The 21,491-nt window shown below is 40.6% G+C and overlaps 3 protein-coding genes across 5 annotated transcripts in view; 2 read left to right on the forward strand and 1 right to left on the reverse strand.

The window, feature by feature from the left end:
• kif5ab (kinesin family member 5A, b) overlaps positions 1–1,660 on the forward strand; it is a 29,533-nt gene extending 27,873 nt beyond the window's left edge. For both annotated transcript variants that reach the window (XM_035524614.1, XM_027000716.2), the window contains one exon: positions 86–1,660. The gene's annotated coding sequence lies outside the window, so the exon portion shown is untranslated. The remainder of the gene's footprint in view (positions 1–85) is intronic.
• Positions 1,661–2,116: 456 nt separating this feature from the next.
• On the forward strand, positions 2,117–9,666 carry soat2 (sterol O-acyltransferase 2). Of its 2 annotated transcripts, XM_027000709.2 has the most exons (16): positions 2,117–2,503; positions 4,080–4,236; positions 4,504–4,550; positions 4,707–4,855; positions 4,979–5,029; positions 5,127–5,234; positions 5,854–6,136; positions 6,931–7,006; positions 7,175–7,259; positions 7,397–7,442; positions 7,545–7,674; positions 8,043–8,140; positions 8,260–8,358; positions 8,455–8,590; positions 8,827–8,972; positions 9,278–9,666. In XM_027000709.2, exons 1-16 carry the CDS (start codon positions 2,495–2,497, stop codon positions 9,329–9,331), a joined length of 1,674 nt encoding a protein of 557 aa, XP_026856510.2. In that variant the 5' UTR covers positions 2,117–2,494; the 3' UTR covers positions 9,332–9,666. The 2 variants fall into 2 exon arrangements, with proteins under 2 accessions (XP_026856510.2, XP_026856511.2); XM_027000710.2 differs by lacking the exon at positions 4,080–4,236.
• Positions 9,667–15,454: 5,788 nt separating this feature from the next.
• Positions 15,455–21,491, reverse strand: igsf8 (immunoglobulin superfamily, member 8). Its single transcript, XM_027000700.2, has 6 exons — positions 21,037–21,491; positions 19,089–19,469; positions 18,526–18,978; positions 17,474–17,884; positions 16,927–17,352; positions 15,455–16,423 (listed from the first exon to the last, which is right to left on the reverse strand). Exons 1-6 carry the CDS (start codon positions 21,074–21,076, stop codon positions 16,290–16,292), a joined length of 1,845 nt encoding a protein of 614 aa, XP_026856501.2. The 5' UTR covers positions 21,077–21,491; the 3' UTR covers positions 15,455–16,289.

A 21,491-nucleotide genomic window follows, 5' to 3' on the forward strand; every position in this document is an offset into this window, starting at 1 on the left:
ATATGAATCTGAATTTCTGATTAGAAATTTGTTCCTGTCAGAGTGTTAGGTGAATAACTACTTGTTTCTGTCTCTCTCTGTATAGATGATGCATTGTAAATCATGTTCTTTGTATGTGCATGCTGCCTGCAAGAAGTCTTCGATGATACTACCTGCCTACCATCTATTAACTCTCATCACCCATTATCGCCTTTTACATTGCAATATAATGCGATATTAATGAATCAGCTTGGGTAAACAGCAGTGCTCACAGACACTGGTAGCATGTCTTCTAGTCTCTCATTATTGAATTGGCATGTACGCTGGTATTGGTATTTAAACTGAAAGGGGCTAGTTTTAAAGTCAGTGCCACAACCAACAGGGGCTGTTGTTTCGAGTCTCAGCATTAGAGGTCTACCTTGATGATGTTTATATCTTTTTTCTGTTTAACATGACCATTTCAGATGAAGTGAAGTCGGGTCTTCACCCACACCACACACCCAAGATCCTACATAGCACATTTTGAAGAAATACCTTTCATACATCTCATAAATAAGTGGAATGTTATAAACAACCAAAAAAAAAAAATCATAGAAGGTTCTGTAGGTCACTGGATTATTTGTGGGTAGAATATTCATGTAATGTGTGAAATAAAACATTAGTGTGTTGTCATTCTAAAACGTACTAATGTGAAGTTATAAAAAAAAATATTTTTATACTTAGAGTTGAAAGACTGATTCATGTTCAGATATATATTTGGTGTGCATAAATTTATATAAGTTATTTATTCTGTTATTCAAAGATTATTGTTATAAACAACAGATTTTATTATAGAAGCAACAAATGAAGCATATTGACCAGGTGAATAAAGAGGCATAATATAAAGAGGCATTGTGTGCATAATAATAAAATATGATGAATACATGCAGATTAGATTATAATATTTACCTGTAATTAGGGCAGTTCACTTCAACATGGCTCAAGATTTACTTGTTATTATTGGGGAAAAGTTAAATATGTCTCTCATGAACATACACTCACACAAGCACTGATGAACAATCATTTCACTCAGTATAGACCAGCTCTCAGATCTGTCCTTCTGAGTGTTTCTGTGGCCTTGGCCAATATCTCCCTTCATATCCTAATTAGCCACTTAGGATGAGAGATTCAGGCAGGCCTCATCATCATAGAATAGCATCCCCGAACCCGAAATACAGGACACAGTGAGCTAAAATATGGCAGTGATGAAAATGCAGGCCAGTGCATTAAAACTCTGACTTTTATGTGGAAAACAAAAAGTATTTGTATATAATATGTTGATTCGCTACTGAGGATGTCATTTGGCTTGCCACCCCACGAAACCCTTTTCCAAGGCTATTTACTGATTTTGCAATATGCCCACACGCTTTTAGTGGAAGACTAGGTTCTGCATGAAGTAAACTGATATTTGGCTCAATGAATAGCCTTGAAAAACATGATGTAATATATTGAATTATTGACATGAGTCCATAATGCATATGTATAGGCCACATAGTTTTTAGTTTTTGTTTTTTGCTTTTTTTTGTTTTTGTTTTTGCTGTCCTTTTGTGACTAAAGTGTAGTGCATGCTACACAACCTGCCTCTATAACAAATGAGAAGATGCCATTCAGGAAAGTGTGAATAAAAGAATCCTGTGAATAAAAGAAACCATGCTATGCTTGTTTATTCTGTTACTGAAATCGTTCAGATGTGTTTAGCAATGCAAAATGGGCTACATTCTGATGAGAGCATGTTACCAGAATACCAGAAGCTTAATGCTGAATTCTCTTCCTTGCTATAGAGTAAATTCCCCTCCCTAAGGAATGTGCACTGCAATATCAGAGGAAGGAAAGTGAAAGATAGAAAGATAGAGATTTACAACAGCAGGTTAGGCCATGACTTAAACAGATAAAGGGCAATTAAAGTTACAATAAGGACACATTCAATGGCACTAAAGTCCACATATCAACAACAGAGTGAGGCTAGACTAAAACCAAACACCATGCACCCTGACCAACCTCCCTCATTCTGGGCTGTCCTTAATGGATACTGCAGATAAGGTTCTTAACAGAGTTCACATTTATATGCAGCACCCATTCCACCAAGCCTACTGATAGATAACATAATCAGGTCCTTGATCTCATCAGCATTTAATTCAAAATGCGCGATGATGGTCGAGAGAGATGGAACATAAGAAAGAGAGAGAGGGAAAGATAGAGGGAGAAGTTTGGCTGTAGCAAAAATCAGTATAGGGGAGTTCTGTCGCCCAAACTGATCAATAGGAGGGCGCACACTGGCCCAGGGCCTGAAACAAGACAACAGCTACACGATTGAGACAAGCTGGGACACAGGGCAGCACAAAGAGCAGTGAAACTTTGAGCAGAGGTACAGGAAGAGCAAAACACATGCGTATAGCTAGAAGATTCCAAGCAGAACCCACATGATCCTGGTACTCTGAAAGAAGGATGTGGATGCTTTGATCCTGAAAGAAGGTACATGTACAAGGTGAGTCTGAGTGTGTTTCAAAACAATTCAAGTTCAAAACTTTAGGTCTTAACTGGAGTTTATTTAACATTTGTGGCAAATCTCTTTGTCAGTCTTGCTGAAGACTGTTCTGCTCTGATTGAGAGAGTAGGTATTTGGTTCTTATACTGCTGTCTTAAAAGGCAGCAATTTCTTAGCATGGTGACTGAACAGTGATCTCCAACATTTTGTCTAGAAAAACCAAGAAAAACCAAATTGCGCTGCCAAGGCAGTATTCAGTATTTGTATTCTTACTCCAAATTAAAAATGGTTTGTCAGATTGTTTGATTGCACAACATAATCAGTGACCCAGAAAGCATGGATAAGTTTATACGTTATGATACTGGCAGTTGATTTACTTTTGGTTCACTGAATACTTATTTGTCATTATTATTAATGTAAATAGCAATCATAAATTAAAATTTGCAGAAAATTAACAGGTCATGTTATCCTTAATTAGATTTAGATACTTACAGATGTTGCAGAGTATGTATTGAAGAATTGTTTTTAATGTTTTCTCAGATCTGAAGTAAATGTTATATGGAGCACACATTTACAACACATAACAGTATCAAAGGAAATAGTTGGTTTCTCTTACAATTTATTTACACTTTAAATGCATATAGTTCATGAACTCTGAAAAGTATGGAGGTGATAAACAAATACAGTGGAATCAAAAGTAGGATGAATTCCTTTTAATATCAAGGCAGTAAAACTTTCCAAAGTGAAACACTATTCATATTGGTACTCAAGTATGGTAGTGAGGTGCTTCTACTTCATTATATTCAACCCTATGGTGTTTTAACTAGTACTAGTACTAGTACTATTTAATTACATTAAGCACCTTCCTCGATAATGTCTCTCAAACTATATAAAATAAAAATAAACATAAGCTCATTGGTCCTGGGTATATCTTGGAAAATTAAAAATAGGCTCCCCTCACAAATTTGAGGGGAGCAGAGAAAAGTTACTCTGTCAAAGACCTCTTTCATCTTTCTGTCAGTAACCCACTCATCAACATATCTATTTATTGTGGTGAAGTGGTGAATACTGCCACTAGATTTATTTTGGGAAATTAATGATAGAAATTGTAGAATCTGAATGACCTGTTCACACAGAGACAGCAGCACCAGAAACATGAGGGGAGTAACGAGGGGTTACTCTCAGTCAAAGACCTCTTTTTGTCAATATATCATGTTCTCTTAGTCATACATATCTATACGTTATCTTTGCAAGCAGTGAATGTACTCAAGCACAAGCTAATCTTTGTTTACATTGTCTAGTAACACAGGATTGAGAAAAAAAAACATGAGAGGTAACTTGAGATTAAACACATACATACACACACAGACACAAAGACAGACATACAGGTTTTACTTGGAGGATATATAATGTTTGGAGGAAATATAATGTATTTTTCTAGTTTTCAAGAGGGATATGCAACTACTGAAAGTAAAATCTATTTTATTCTATATTCTCTCTATATATGAAGGTAATTAATAGTCTGAATGTATTAATTTCTTTGAATTTATGCCTAATTACTTTTTCTTTAAACCAGTCTTCAAATTGGGCATCAGACCAGTTACATCCAAGTCATCCGGAAAGCAGAATAACCATGGCAACCAACAGCACAAACAGCAATGTGGTGCATCGCAGCAATGTCCAAGGATCCCACAGCAACCCTTCTCCCAGAGAGAATGGTTCTGTCAGACAGGGTGGGGGACTCTGGTCATGCTTCTTGAATCAGTGGTGCTTGCTGTTCTGGTTGTTTTTTGTGCATGCTATCTATTGCACTGACTGTCATCCAGTAGAGAGGGTGATTTTCAAGAAATCATTAAAACCTTTTTTTTTAAATTAGATCAAATCTCCTAAGACCGTGCAGTTTTGTTGTTATGGCCTGTAACCATGTGGCACAGGGGCAGCCACTCCTGAAAGGTCAGAGTCTTGAAGGTGCATTTGTTTATGTGTATGTAACCTTGTAGATGCCAATCACATAGAAGAAGCACAGCAGTTGGCAAGACATGTAGAGGTAAGAAACGCTTCCCATAATCAACACCTGTTCAAGATATTAGGCAGTGTCAATTAGCCAAACCAGTAACAATATCCTGCATTTGCCTTGAAAACAATGTCTTGCCAAAAAGCAATGACATCACTGTTTATTGCTACATCACTGTTCCCGGATCAGCGGATGAAGGCAGAGGTTACTGAGCAAGTCATGGCCCAGATGAGTGAAGTCTTGGAAAAGGCATTTACAGACTCACTGCAGTCCTTGTCCCAGAGCATATACTCAGGCACAGATCCCACACACTCGCATGCCAATGCGAATGTTAGGAGGTAAGAGCACGTTTTCTGGGTAATGGAGTCCTGTACACCATAGAAAGAAATGTACAGGTTGTTTTCCAGTTCCATAGCCTGTAGTACAAAATGATTGTGCTGAAAGAATGACTATGATTTCAGACACAGAATGGAGGATGGAAAGGTGTTTGTGGCCAGGCAGTCCATACTTGAGTAAGTGTAAATAGAAATAAAATGAATCAAAGCTGATCATTTAACAAAGTTCCAAAAGTATGATGAACTTTCTCTCTCCCTCTCCATCTCTCTCTAGTGAGCTGTTTGAGATCAGCCACATTAGGACCATCTACCACATGTTTATTGCTGCTCTATTCCTCTTCATCATCAGCACACTGACAGTGGACTACATTGACCAGGGAAGGTGTGTGTCATACCTCATCTAAACCTTCTCACATAGAAAGCAAAGCTTTTGCAGAAATAATAGGCTTGCTCGAATCCCAGCTGCAGTGTGCAGACCGATCGTCGCCTGTTTCTGTATGGTGCATGCTGGTTAGGTTTTTTTGTCTAACCTACATCGATGCCACTGGCACGTTATAGTGACATAAGACATTATAATCTCGTGAGAGAGACGCGGTTGCAGGTTTCAGACTGGGTGCCTGTCACTCTTCACCTAGGTACCCGAGCCGAGAGACAGCTTGATATGATAGAACTTAATCCATATTTGCCAAAATCTCTGCCAACAAACATGTACCCACAAACTGCAGTTAATACAGCATGTATGCTATTAAAATATCTAGCGTGTGGATATTATGGGGAATTTACATTTTATAGTCTTCAAAGAAACGTTATATATTTGTATGAATCCTATGAGAGCTAGCGTCTCATGTGGGTTGCGGCAGGTAACAGCTCCTCCGCCAACTACAGACAGCTACTCTCACTGACCACCAAAGTGAGACGCAGCTTATCTCGAACAAGCCTATTGACTGTTATACCACATGTTCAGCATGTTAAGCTAACTACTTGCTGTGTCCCTATTTCAGGCTTGTTCTGGAATTTGACTTGTTCTTCTACGCCTTTGGCCAGCTGGGCACTGTCATTTGGGCCTGGACCATCATGTTTGCCTACACCCTCCTTGTACTATATTATATTCTCAGCCAGTGGGGCCACCTGTACCACCACAGTCAGTGGAAGATGACAGTTTCAGTCACCTCAGCTGTAGCACTGCTGATGGCCCAGATAGGCATGCTGGGATACTTCCCCGTGCATGTGGTCCTGCTCTACCAGCTTCCACCAGCATCGTGCATCATCGTCATTCTTGAGCAGGTGAAGAGACAGCAGAAAGCTGTCCCACTTAGAATCACAGGTTTTGTTAGACATGTTAGACATGCTTCAGCTGTGTAGGGTAATGCATGTCTTCAACATTTACCTTAAAGAACATTATATGGCAGACTGACTTCAGCTCAACCTAGTTACCTTATCAGTTAGCCAAGACCCTGTGATAATGCCCCACTGCTTGTCATCATGCCTAGTATCCACACTGGGCCATTGTATTCCATTTACTGCCAGTCCAAAGTCTAAAGTCTTTGGTCCCAAAACACAAATGTGGAACACTCATATAATGTTCTTGAACGTGAATGTGATAGTGATGTTCTGATTCCTGATTGATTTAGGGTTAGTAGGTCTGAAACAAAATTGTACTAAAGTTCTCTTTAGAAGAACCAGGTGTCCCTAAGGATTAAGAAAGTGGAAAGCAGATAGATTTGTACACTGGGATAAACAAACCACAAGCCTTGTTGTGTAATCATGGCCATTAATCAGGTGCCTACTATCTGAAGCATCAAAGATTTGATGGCTTTTAAAATTAGCTTGAGGACTAAAACTGTAGCACACATTGTCTGTGGTTCATTTCCGGTCACAGTCATCTATGTTGGTTGTTAATTTTCCATAGTATTCTAGTGAACCTACAGAAAACAGAAAGATTGTGTTGAACTGTGTATTGTGCTATCCAGAATTATTGGTAATAGGGTGGACCATAATTCCAGTAATTAGTTCAATTAGATAAACAACATTTGATCAAGACTTTGATAGATCTGGCCTTAATTGATGCTGTTCAATAGATCCGATTCCTGATGAAGAGTTATTCCTTTATCCGTGAGACAGTGGTGATGGTCCTCAGAGCCAAACCTGAGAAAGGTAACTGGGTTTACTTACCTAATGCTTATTTTGACTAAAATGGGTATGATAATTGGAAAGCCCACTGTAGATCAGTTTTCTAGAGCTAAGCTAGGGCTGCATAAATGCTGGTTCAGGAGCTCAACACACAACTATGACTGAATCCTTAATTATATGTGTGTTACCCAGGTAATGCTTTCAGGTTCCCTACTCTATCCAGCTATCTATACTTCCTATTTTGCCCAACTTTGATCTACAGGGAGACTTACCCACGGTAAACCTGACTCTTTAAAATCATTAGATCATTCTGCTAACTGAATCTTACATCTAAATACTACTAGTATTATGGATTTTTATAGTGAAAAGATAATGTAAATAATGCATTGGTGTTCTTTCCCTCCCTTTAACAAGAAATCCTTATATCAGATGGAACTATGTGAGGATGAATTTTGCAAAGGTAAGACTGAGATTTGATCTTGCTCCTGTTGTATCTATTAACTATATTCTCACTGAATAATTACTTTGATTTGGACTTTTTGACCACTCTTTCTTGCTGTAGATTTTTGGCTGTCTGTTTTACCTGTACTTCATCCTGGTGCGCCTGTGCATCCCTGTGTTTATGAATGACAAGAATCTGCCATTCAGCACACGCACTCTGGTTCTGGCTATGTTCCACTCCACCTTACCAGGTACATACTTCTTTATAAGATATCCCACAGTAAAAAATGTATATGTAATTCTCTTTTTAGGAAGATGATCACATGTTTAGCCTGTCAAGAACACTTTTCAGCCATGCAGTGGAGAAGACAAGCGTTTTTAAAGTAATCTGGAGAGCTGTATTAGGGGAACTATTGCTCAAGCAATCTGAGTGTGTTTGCTCTGTGTGTAACTATTTGTCTGTTCAAAGTTCTGTAACCTTTAAAATATACTGAGATAGTATCCTTTAACAATGTCTCAAACACTGTTGAAGCATCTATGTATGTTTTTGGTTGTTGTCTTTTTTTTTGTGTGTGTGTGTGTGTGTGTGTGTGTGTGTGTGTGTCGTATGCTCTATAAGGTATGCTGATGCTTCTGCTGGTATTCTTTGCCTTTCTGCACTGCTGGCTTAATGCCTTTGCTGAGATTATGCGGTTTGCTGACCGGATGTTCTACAAGGTGACATCTTTTTCTGTCTAACTCTCTCTCTTTTGGTGCCCATCCATCAGAAACATATTTGCACGCCTGAATAAAAAAAAAAGTCAAAATAACTATCACCAACATATTCTTTCCTCTAGGACTGGTGGAACTCCACCTCATTTGCTAACTACTACCGCACTTGGAATATTGTTGTGCACGACTGGCTTTATTATTATGCTTACCGAGATTTCCTCTGGGTAAGACACTGAATTATAGCTGCTCTAGAATTCTCTAGTTCATCTATTTTGTTTATCTGATCTTTGACCCCTCCTCCCTGCTCTCCTCCCCCTCAGCTGTCGGGCCACCGATTCCGTTCCGTGGCCACGCTGTCTGTGTTTGCGGTGTCAGCTTTTGTCCATGAATATGCTATAACCATGAGCTTTGGATTCTTCTATCCTGTGATGTTCTGTCTGTTTGCTGTCATTGGAGGTAGGAAAAAACCAGTGAACTACTCCAGAAATGTGTGCATTCCCCACTGACTTAATGCATACATTCTTTCAACATTTTTAAACAGTGTTTAATTAATGAGAATCAAACATTCCATTGGGAATCATGCAACACATAAAATATTTGTATTTAGACTGCCAGTTTTTTTTTAAGTATCATGAGTCATGTTCCCTAGACACACTAAAGAAGAAAATCTTGTGTTGTGTGTATGCCAATAGTGGTGTTCAACTTCACCCTGAACGACAAGCTCCAGAGCCCTGTGTGGAACATCATCATGTGGATATGTCTGTTCATTGGCCAAGGAGTGCAGGTGTGCCTCTACTGCCTGGAGTGGTATGCCCAAGTGCATTGCCCACGTACTGGGGTAAGATTCCTCAACCACCATGCTGCGATTCTCCTCCTCAGTCTACCATTCACAGCATGCTTCAGGTGTCAGAGCACACTGTATGGGCACATATCTGGATTATGTTTTAACTCCAAAAACAAACAAACAACAACCCAAAACAGGAGACTACTGTAAGTAGATGGTAATCTTCCAAACAGTTAAACTAAAAACAACTTCCAACACTTGGTGGGGCTAGAGGAACAGTTTGAACTGAGCTCATACAACATTCTGATCTCTATAGTTGAGTGCAAATCTTTTTCTTTTTCTTGTTTTTTTGGATACAGACCAGTTTCTGGGAGTTCATAACACCAAGATCGTGGACATGTAGCTATAAGTAATTACAACAAATGCTACACTATGGAGTTTTTGGGTATGATATCTGCTAATGAAGTGTGATATCTGCAGTAGCACAAGGCAACATATCACCAATACCATCATCATCGTCGTCATCAGAGATGCTCTTCTCATTTAGAAATCAGGTTTCTGTGTGGATATATCACACCATTTGTTTTATTGATCTGGCATGTGTGGGAATGTGTGGGAAAACAGGCCAAGTGATTCATCAGTATCATCAGTTAGATACGCTTTAAAGTTTGCTCTTGAGACCGATGAAAGAGGTGGTACAATGCTAAACTGTATTCTTAATTTATGTTCTTTTTGGTTTTTAGATCTAGCATTTTCTAGCTATACAGGTTTATCATCATTTAGTTTATTGATACATATTTATGTATAACTTTAAACAAATGAATTTTGAAGAGAGGCGTACAAATGTTTTGCTTCAATACCTACTGTATTCTTTTTGGATTGTTGTAAATATGTATGTTGTAAATATCTTGTGTGGTTATATCTGCCTCTCAAATAAAAGGTTAAGGGAAATACAGAGATAATAATTGTTCAATTTGCTTGATCTCAGCAGGAGTACTGATTTTTCATCAAATTACTTCTGCCTAAGAAACACTGATTTCCATTTGTCCTGTAAAAGAGAACAGACTGTTTAGTTGAGACTACATTTAATATACCATATAATATACATAGGAAACTGTATATTCTATTTTCACATTTCTCCAGTGCACCGGAAACTACATATATTTATGCTCCTAATAGCCCCAGTGCCTTCAGCCTTAAAGACACTTGGTACTGGTTCAGACTATGGTCCACATTTAGAACAGGGCAAGGGTCACTAAGGGATTACAATACTCATTGTAATTCCTAACCTGGCCTGCAGGGTGTGCACGGCATTAATCCGTTCAAGGTTGATTTCCACGTCTAAAAGGTGGGTCATGGGACAGGTGAGCTGAGCTGAAGCTCCAGATGTCTTACCAGCATTTCTCTTGGAGTGCAGTGTCATAGTCACCTGCTGCAGATTTTGTGTTGCTAAACCACCTATAATCCCAGATAAGAACAGAATGCATCGACAACTGAATTTACGGAATTAATAATATTAATAAATAATAGTAATAAAAATGAATTAAATATTTGATCTTATTTTTACACAATATCTTGCAGGTGACTGAGTATTAGATTAATTAATTGGTTTATTATGAAAGGAGAAATATAGTGAGAAATCAGTGACACTACAAAATTATTTCCATGAATAAATAATGCTGTCCTTAATATAAGCAGAATATAATGTGTTTAAACAAATATAACAAAATATAATAGAACATGTTTAAATGTTTACCTACATGAACCTACATGTCCAGTGTTTACTACCTGGGCATATGCTGGTAAGTGGTATTAGATAAAGGTGACAGTGGATGGCCAGGGCTGAGCATGCCTACTGCAGGCCACTGCCTCCAGTTAAGACTGAGGATGAGAGCCCAGTGCAGCATGAAGAGCAATGATAAAAATGGTAGTGGAATATTATTCTTGCATGTATATGGGACTGCCAATTGTAAACTATAGTCTTTTCACATCTGTAAGGGAAGTGAGCAGGGGAAAATGCACTTTGACTAACATAACATTGACATCATATGTTTTTACAGTTCAGACTTGCAGGCTTTCTTCCTGACCTGCTGGAAAAGGTAAGTAATCTGGGTGATGCATGTTCTACGTTTCTTGTTAATGGAAACTTGTTTTGCACTCCATCTCCTTGTTGCATGTTGAAAGTAACCTGCTCTCTGTTGATAACATTATATATCTATTATATAGCTTTTCCATTTCACATGTCTTGGGCTGGCTGGAATTGAGCATCCAGTGTCTTTCTATGTTAAAGTTAATAAATGATAGTGAGCAGGCCTAGAGAAATAGTCTTATCTAGAAAACTCGATAAAGAAAAGACCGATCACTTTGCCATAATGTTTTTTTGCTTAACACAAACACAAAGTAACCTCCCCTACTGGACTTTCTGCAGTGCAACATGCATTATAAATTGCTGAAAGAGACAGACAAACCACTGGATAAGATCTTTAGCCAGGTAGTAGAGTTTAGGAGAATGGTTCTGTGCACCATTGCTTGGTACAGAAGCCTGAGGTTAATTCTTTGAGATCCGACATTGATAACATGCTTAATGGCTCTCATCTTGGTTTGGATCAGTCTCTCTCCCTCTTCCTCCATACTTTCTGAATAACTTTCCACGAAGTCCATCAAAACTATGGATTTAGTTGGCTTAATGTTAATAATTTTCTCTGGTTTGTGGTTGAGTACAGATTCTTTTTGAATTTTTGGCTCTGACTGATCCTCAGCTGCTTTCTTGAAAGACCTCATCATAGAAGACTTCAACTGGAAAGGGAGAGGAACATGGCAAGAAAGTTGAGGCATGGGAATGGGAGACTGACGTAGATACTCCTGGACTGTTTTCTGGACTGTTTTCTCTGTCTGTGCTATATTCAAGCGCATCTCTTGTAGATTCCTAATGGTCAGCTGCATGTTGCACACTTGCCTCTTGCCCATCTCATGAATGCTTTTGAACTGGTTGAACAGAATGGCAAGAGAGTTCTTCTGGCTTTCTGCATCTCTATCTTCTTGGAACACCAGTAGGCTTCCCCCTGAATCCCTCAGAGTTTGGTCCCATTTCTGGATCTCTTTACTTATTGCTCTCATTGTGTCTCCGGGTGACCCTTTTGCACCATCCCAGGAAGCTTTCTGTCAGCAAATGGTATTTCCATAATTTCATCAGTGAACTTTTCTTAAATATTATTCACCATCTTGTGGAAACAGTCTCTGAGGGTATACTGTAGAGTGCAGTACAGTTGTATTATATGATCATAATTCAGTTTCCCCCTCTGCTCTTTCAGGACTGTCAGCTGCTCCTTGTTCTCATGTAGTGTTTCCAATCAAATATCTATAAAGTTTAGTACTAGTACTTTGTTTTGGGAAAACTTGACCTGAGTTGGCAGAGCTAATTGTTTTTCACTTGGTCTAGGTTCATCTCTCTTTTTGCCCATGAACAACTACTGCTTGTGGTCTTAACACTGTAGTTTTTTGCACTTTTGACATTTGTATCTGATGAATTTGAAACAAAAGCTCATCATTTTGCTTTTTCATGCATGCCGCCATCTCCTCTTCCAGCTTGGAGATCCTCATCTGAGGACTGGTCACCAAGTATCACCCCTGCCAGAAATTTGTCCACTGAGGGTGGCTGAAGTTCCTTTGATCGTTCTTACATCTACTTCATGTTCCCTCCACCATCGCCAATTGCCGCTTGTCTGAGCAGAAAATAAACATATTTCACCAGCATTCTTTCATCAACAGTTTTACCGTGCAGCAAAATGTCATTGTAAAAATTTTTATATCTCCATTAAACACAAAAAATAAAGTTAAGGTCTATAGCCTAAATAATCAGACTGGGTTTCCAAAAAGCATAGTCACACTATCACACTGAACACATTCTCTAAGATGATCTTAACACTATGATGCTTTTGGGAAACGGTTTCCAATTTGGTTTGAAATACCATAGGGTTATATGGCATACAATTTTAGGAGCCATTTTAAAAACTGTGTCAGAACTGAACACAGACATGAGGTTGAACATGAGCCTTCATTTTTTAAAAAAAACTTACGTGCTCTCTCCTTTGTTTTCAAAGAGACTCTGACCAAAACAACAACAACAACAACATACAGTCTACTGACACAATTCGTGTCAAACATGTTTTTTTTTCTTCCATGTTCTCAATCCATTCTGTGTTGACCATGTGCTTACAGTCCTATGTATTTTTATTATAGTCTTGTAGTGAGTCCTCTGTCTGGAGTATAGCAGGCCGTTAGCAACAATTTAGTCAAGCGCCAAACGAAAGACACATTTACTGACAATACGGGAGTCAGCCTACGCAAAACCATAATTTGACTGTTTAAATTCAAATGTTTATTCAAAAGGATTACGTCACTCACGAGTGTCATTGAGCCACTCGAGCAGCGAGCGAATATCTGCCTCTCTCTAAACTACTTTGGTCAAAAACATATTCATTTTGACCAACTGCTCCGTTAAAAACGACGGTAATTCCTCGCCGTCAGAGTCCCAGAGTAAACGCCCGCTCCCAGCAGCGTGCAGTAAGCGGCATCCCCTCCGTCCGCCACTTATTATTTAATACTCCGTCTACAGCTAGAGGAGTACATGTTAGACACGCTGAAATTTCTCGAATAACCTTCCTCACTGAAACAGACGTTAACCTACAAATGCAATTAATCAACACTGTAGGAGGTCAGCATGTGTCTCAGTAATTAAACAACATTGTAGGTCAATGTGTATTTCAGTTAGATTACGAGGAAGTAACAACTTTTGGTAACCATAACCTGCCTGTTGTATTGCAACAATAAAGTTTGAACTCAAAACGAACTTGCTGAATTTCAGAATACTATGGAAAATAGTGAAAAGGTAACAGCAAGACTTCCGGTAGTCGCAAGAAGTATATCATATAGGCTAGCAACATTATCCCGCATTTATCGTCATACCAACAGATTCGTGCTAACCACCCCCTCTCGCTCCAAATGTATCTGATTGAGGGGGAAACAGAAACACGTTTACTATTTTTAAATCTAAACCAGCATTTTAATCAGTATGTGTCTTAATAGCGTCAAAAACCGAGATGCCCGTATCGTGTATGACGGTGAAACGACATCTCAAAACGCACGTACTTGAACATTATATGGCTACCATTTCGCAGAATAGTAGCTTCTTTAATTAATTTAGACCCTTTAATTATTTTATCTCGTTTTTATTGATTTCTTATGATCCTGAAGCACAATAACAGTACACGCAGACAGTAATATAAACAGTTCACTGTCAATATTTGCAAAACTCAGTGGATCATGTCCTTTTAAAATATATATTCACAGCACATAGCTTTGAAAGCGTAAACATTGGCAGTGTAATAATTAAGAATTCACATGATCACAGGAAAGCACAGTATGGCATAAAACTGTGGTTATGTGGTTTCAGGTTCCATTAAAATCAATCATTTTAAGTATATTTGAATACCATGCAGATTCATTAGCTTGCTAGGACTCCAAGACAGATCAGAAACACACAGTAAGAATATTGGTACAGGGATGAGGGAGAAAAACGGCCACCGAGCTGCACGGAACAGCTGGACGAATCCAGCACAGTCTGGTGAAGGATTAAAGGCCAGCGAATATTGCGTTCCTCTCATTTGGACTCATTTGGTCATTCCGGTTTAGGTCACACAATGCTGCTGCACAAGAGGATAAATCCTCTCTTGCAAGCTAAATGCTGTAAATGACTACAGAAGGGCAAATGTCCACCCCCACCCCCCTCCTTGTAACGTACTCCATTATGAACTAGAACGCAGCTAGGCAGTAAGCCTTATCAATCAATCAATCAATCAATCATTCTTAACGCAATCTAATGAATTACGGTGACGCTGCAGAGAACTGAAGAGCTGCGTGTAGGTTCCTACCGCTCTTACGCCCACACAAGCTCTCATTCTTTTCCTTTTTTAATTTAAGATACAGAACTGTGGGCAAAGCCACATGCAAAGTCCAGGTGCAATGTAAAGCAATAAGAAGGTTGCACCGGGCACTACCCACCTGCACAACACTGGGCCTTATTTCACAGACTATACAATAAAAGAATAAATTCCCTCCCTAAAATTACATCCATTTCACATAAAAAAAAAAAGCAATAGCATTGAAATATTGGCAAAAAATATACACACCTACAAAAAAAAAAAACCCATCTTGCCAGCAGTTTGCAAAGCAAAAAAAAAAACAAAAAACAAAAAAAACAAACAAACAAACATTTTTAAGGAACTCTTTGGTCCTTGTCCCCACAGGCTTGGTTGAATCTTGGCATCTGTTTATGTCAGTCTCTGTTGGCTCTGCTGTGCTGGGGAGCAACAGCAGTCTTAAGTAGGGTCCCTGCATTTTAATCTGTCTGCTGACAGCCTAAGTGATGTTTACATACCAATGCTCCTTCAACACGGTGTGAGGGAGGCAGCCAACAGCATTTTAAAACTAGAATGTTCATGTCATGAGCAGTGCACCTTATAATAATGCAGTCAACATTCATTCCAGATGAGTTTATTTCACAGCAAGGAGTTGAAAGCTCTATGTCTACAACTCAAACTCTCCCTTGTTTTTCTTCTTTAAATGGTTCTAACTTCATTTCTACACAATAGGGTAGCCACACATATAGTATTTAGTCTATTGAACCCACTCAAAATGAGTTTGTAGCATAAAGGGCTTGCCTGATTACTGGACAGAGTGCAGGAACAGTGTGTGGGCAGACCATGGCTAAGCACCTGGAAGGGCTTAACTTTAAATCTGCAGGATTCAGTGCAACAGTCTGGGTGGTTCCACTTTTCCATAAATACCATTAAAAACAATGGTAAAACGCTAATGCCATGCATTAGACCTCCAAGTAAAGGTTTCTCACACTAAAACCAGGATTTCATTAACATATCAGAGCACATAACAGTAAACACACACACACACAAAAAATCTATTGTAAAGTGGTTCATCCTTGGGCAGGGGGACTGAAGAAAAATAAAAACTACAAAAAGGTGAATTTGGCCATCTGTGTGTCCTGTAAGAGCTTAAACGTATGTAACCTTAAAAGTTAGGCCAACAGAAACTGAGTGAAAGTGAGTTACTCTTCAACAGTCCAATGGGTGATTGCATGCGTAAAATAGCACGAAAGAGCTGTCTCGCGCTTCCAGTCAGGCATCAGGAGTGAAATGCTGCAATGTAATTGTCTCTTCACTGTACACTTATAGCTCAAGCCTGCCAGCATGAATCAGTATTCTTCATTCCTCCATCAAGTACACAAATATATACTCTCTCTGACTTGTGTCATTTGTTCAGCTCCCAGTAAGATCTGCAGGGACATAGGTCAAATTCCTACTTCTTTATTCGGGAGCGCTGCCTGGCCAGTCGCTTCATGAAGCAGCACGTTACCGTGGCAATGATGAACACTCCAATAAACAGGGCACAGGATACTCCAATCACCAGCGGTATAAGGAGGAGGTCAACAACTGGACAGAAAGGGAGAGAAAATATACACATGTCAGTTCGTTACATGGGAGAACAGGCTACACCCAGAGATACTTTCCATTTGGCATGTCTGAATGTTCTCTGGAACTGAGTTAATCCAAAATGGTGCTGACAAAGAAGAAAAATTAGTTGGCTCATTGTGAGCAACATGCAAAAGCATCTTTGGTACTGCAATAAAAGCAACCAGCTGCAATTTTCCTTTATTTCTTTCAGGACACTACAGGGCCGCCATTTCCAGCCACCCTCCAGTGGAAAGCTGTGTTAGCAAAACAACATTCAATGGTCTACAAAGCTTCTGAGAAACTAAACCCAGATCTAGAAATTCAGATATTCAACCAACAGTGGAACTGGAAGTGGAAGCAACAAAGAGACCAACTAAAAATACAAATGTGGCAGAAAAAGGGGAAGAACAAAGAGGAAGAATGATTTCAGTTGTCATTAGTGCACATGAAATTGATCATTGACCACGTTTATCTGAGTTTACCTCGTGCATACAGGTAAACGTGCACTGTGGATGACACTGCCTGGGCACCCGTGTTGTACCATCGTCCGTGGGGGTCCTGTGCCCACACCTCTGCCTGGCACAGGTAATGGCCTTGGTCATCTTCATGTGCTGAAAAGACCCTTAGCCTGTAGACACTGGCAGAGATTCGGTCGATGCTCAAATCACTTCCATTATTGTAGATATGAGCCATTCCATCATAGGTCAGAGTTGCTAGAAGACTGCCTTTTGATTCTACCGGGGGTGTGTCCCCTTTCCCGTCAGACTCCACCTTCTTTTGCAGCCATCGCACTTCCACCTGGTTGGGGCCCATGGTCACCACAGAGACGTTACACAACAAGGTGACAGTGCTGCCACGCTTTGGGATCACTTGATGTGGCATCTTGATAGTGGCAGACACGCTGTGCTCTGAAATCAGAAAAAAAACAAAACAAAAAGCTTGGCACTCGAGCTCCACCCCTACATCTATGAAATACTCAATTCAGGCATGTACAGTACAGAGGCAGAGCTTCCATCCACACCCACTTACCCTTAGTCCTAAGGCTGACCAATACACCTTCTGATCTCTGCGTGATGGTGGCGGGGCTGGATGCTCCCGGAGTGGGCCTGCCGGCATACACGCTTACTGCGCAGCGGTAGGTGCCAGCGTCGAGCGGGTGGACGGAGAAACGCCGCAGGGTGAACCTGCCCTCTGCCTCCTTCTCCATGCTGCCCCCACCTCCCTTGCTGGCATCGTCACCCCAGCTCACAACCCCATCAGGGTCCATCCGAGCCACCTCCACCTCCACGCCGCCTGCAGGGCCACGCCGCATCCACTGGACCAGCAGCGCGGAGCGGTTCCACCAGCCTGCGCCAGTCACCTGGCATGCCAGGCTGAGAGGAGAGCCGGGCTGCAGGGACACCTCGCCGGCCGGCTCCACAACCACAGCCAGCGTGCCCGCTGGGGGAAGCAACGGGCACTCAGTTACTCTATGGCCATAACACTAAAGAAATTATAGCATAGGAGTCACAGTTCGAAGTTTTGCTTAAATTTAATGGTGCACTGATCTTAGGAAAACTTGATTTGGGGATAAATCTGCTTACTTATTTTACAAGTTTTAGATAATCAGCTGCTTCTGGACATGCAACTCATTACATTTTCACCAAGTCAAATTTTGGGAACGTGGACCAGTGTCCCTCATTAGTATGTCCATTCTAAATGCCCCGATTCTCAAATTTTTTTTAGGCACTATTTAACCTGTATGGGGTCTAACTGCATATACACAACACTGACAACCATGGAACCAGAACTACAGAGCCAGGTCAACACACTTCAGCTTTAAAAAAATAAATAAATAAATAATAATAATAAAAATATAATCTCACTAGCTGAAGTGTGTGCATAAAGGAGCATTTTAAAACAGGAAGCATGAGCTGATCCAGTTCATTACGTTACCATCAAGCGCAACGCTTCCCATGGTTTGCACCTCTTAAAAAGATAAAACTGAATGTGCCTTTATTCCCACCATTAAAGTTTGAGCTTTGAGCAGTCCTGAATTACCCAAAATCACCAAAGATGATTTACGAGTCAGACCATCTGACCTAGAGGCTGTACAGAGAGGTTGCCCAGCTCCATGGTCCTCTGAGCAATGCGTTCCCACTGGTACGACGGATCCAAGATCCACTGCGCCGCCTCGCAGAAATACGATCCCGAATCCCCAGGCTCCAGGGCGCTCATCTTCAGCACATACATGTCTCTGCCTCCCTCTCCACTCCTCTTCTCCAAACCGATCTCACCGTCTGTGTACCGCTGCTGGTAAGAGTTGCCTCTACCCGGCACCACACACAGCTCACGGTCGATGGACATGACCTCATGCAGGTTGTGGCCCGGAAAGCCGTAGCCCGTGCCGCTCCGCACCCCAAACGTGAGGGAGACGTGAGTGTGCTGCACAGTCATAACAGAGGTTGCACACGTCAACTGAAGTCCCGCCCCCTCCGGGACAGGCTGGCCCGTTAGAACTCGTGTGTGGGTTATCAGCAACGTGTCCGGAATCACTGCATGAAACAGGCAAACAGGATAAGCAGGATGGACAAAACTAATAATTCTTTTTTTGTTTTGGCCAGCATAAAATCATTATTTTCTGTTATGACTACCCATGAGCTACCTTTCACATCCACAGAGGCACTGTAGTTGCCTTGGTAACGCATGTCGGTGCTTGGCGTGTAACACTCATAGCGCCCCTGGTCGTCTGGGCGGAGCCTTTGAATCACCAGCCTGGCTTTGTCACCCGAGTCCCTTTCCACCCGGACCTCTCCTGACTGCACTCGTGCCTGGAAAGGGGCGTAGGGAAACTCCCTATCTCGTGTGGACACCACTCCAATCTGCTTTGCACCTGCATCCTCTCGGTAGAAGAACCACTCAAAATCCTGTGTCCGTGAACCCTCATAGCCTGAAACTGTGCATGGCAGCGATAGGGGGAACCCTGCCACACGGTACAGTGGGCCAGGTGGAAGGGTTACATCACGACACATAGCACAGTGGAACTCTATTCAAACATAAGAGAAAGACAACACAGGGGACAAAGTGAGGGAGGGCAGGAAAGAGAGAAAGAAATCATCCACCACTCTAATAAGTATCAGAGCTGTGCACCTTTACAAATTTACCACAACAATCAATAAATGGAGCAAAAAACTCCAATTGAACAATCGAACTGGCTTTCATGGGACAATCCATTAACAATCCCACAGACAGACAGAGTCAAAGTTAGCCATCATTACTGCTTAAAGAACAACAGTCAGAATCAAATAAATAAAAAGCACAAAATTACAGTGGGAGACTTAACATCAGCATGTAATTAATACATGCTCCTAGGACAATTACTGGTGTTAAAATTTCATTGAGCTCAGGGAATATTTAATCTAATAAACAAATATGAGAAGGCTGAAAAATGTTCCTCTGGAGAGAAAAAAAAAACAAAAAACACACAACACACTGTGTGGACCTCTTGTCTTTAAGGCATATTGCAGCATATATTATCAGTGTTTAGATGAGACTATGGTTCCTCATCTCAGACTTCTCCACACCAGGCCTTGTTTGCTGATGCCCACACCACTTATAGCACCCACTGCCCATCCAACACAAACCAAGCGTCCAGCTAAATAAAAGAGCTTTATCCAAGGACTAGGAAATGCTGTTATCAGCACTCTCATCTGGCTTATCTCAGTGTTTCTGGAATGTTATCCAACAACTACCCCTTCATGCAACTGCATAAACACGGCCAACGGTAGTAGTTCATTAATAACATGATCTCAGCTTTGAGGATGTTGATGGGCACGAATACCATGTAATGCTAGGCATATGTTCTGAGATCTAAATCATTATTTGAGTAATAGATGTTTCCATGAATTGAATATTTTCTGCCAAATGCACTTCCACTTACTCCTTCAGGATTTCCTTTGAAACAAAATGAAATTCTGAAAAGCCTTTCCTCTCGTTTTTCTTTACCTCTGACTCAGTTTTAGGCCTCCACACCTAAAATTATCCACAATGCAATTATTTCTCCTTATTTGGACAAGTACCTTAAACACACCTGTGCACACCTCAATTACGTGGTTGTTTGATTGCGTCGGTACACGCCTAACCTGAATCCACAAAACCGGAAAAACGACACAGGTGGATTTTATCGTGAGAGAAGTAGCTCCGCCACTCTAGATCATGATAACATGGGTCTGGGAACGTACTTCATGCCCATAACGCCATTATTAAAGCTTTTATTCAATAAGATGTGCTACGTTCAGACAAAATAGGACAATGTTCTCAAATCAAGTCTAACGCAACAAGCACAGCTACACACGGTATTGCCTAACGACGGATCTCTACAGACACAATTAAAAAGGGTTCCTGCATTACAGCTACACTCGCTTCCCTTGGCTAATATAAAGTAATATTGGAATCTAGCTAATTGTTTACCACTAACTGCTGTTAATCATGAGATCAATTTGCATGTGACTATAATGTTGATACCCCGGGCTAGGCAATAATCGAACTGTGCATGAAAGAAACAGATGGGTCCACAAGCATCGTTATATTGAAGACTTAAAAGGTGTACTCACCCCACAGAAAGGCGGCGAACACTATCCACCCCGCTTCCATCCCGTTTTAGTTGCCGGATTATAATCGAATGCCCATTCACAGCTAATTCATTTCATTCTGTAACTGGACACGCATAACAACTTGCTTGGTCTACACATTTGTCCCACGCTGAGCATTCAAATCCAAGTTATACGAGCCTAAATTAATTACAGCGGGAAAAAATAGCTAGCTAAATCTGGCTAATGTGTCGACTAGCAAGCTTGTTCAAAAAAACACCTATTTAACTGGCTTTCTTGTTCAATATCGTCTAAATATAGTCATGTCATGACACGCACCCATGTTTATGACCCACTACTACCAAAGCTGAAATATTCAGTTTGAGTCATACTACTGAAAAGCGAAGGATGCTAATGTATCAACGATGTCCCCCGTATCCACGCCAGCTTGTCACCCAGCTAGGACAGTGGGAGTGGTA

Source organism: Electrophorus electricus, chromosome 3 (genome assembly GCF_013358815.1).
Source record: "Electrophorus electricus isolate fEleEle1 chromosome 3, fEleEle1.pri, whole genome shotgun sequence".
Lineage (NCBI taxonomy): Eukaryota > Metazoa > Chordata > Actinopteri > Gymnotiformes > Gymnotidae > Electrophorus > Electrophorus electricus.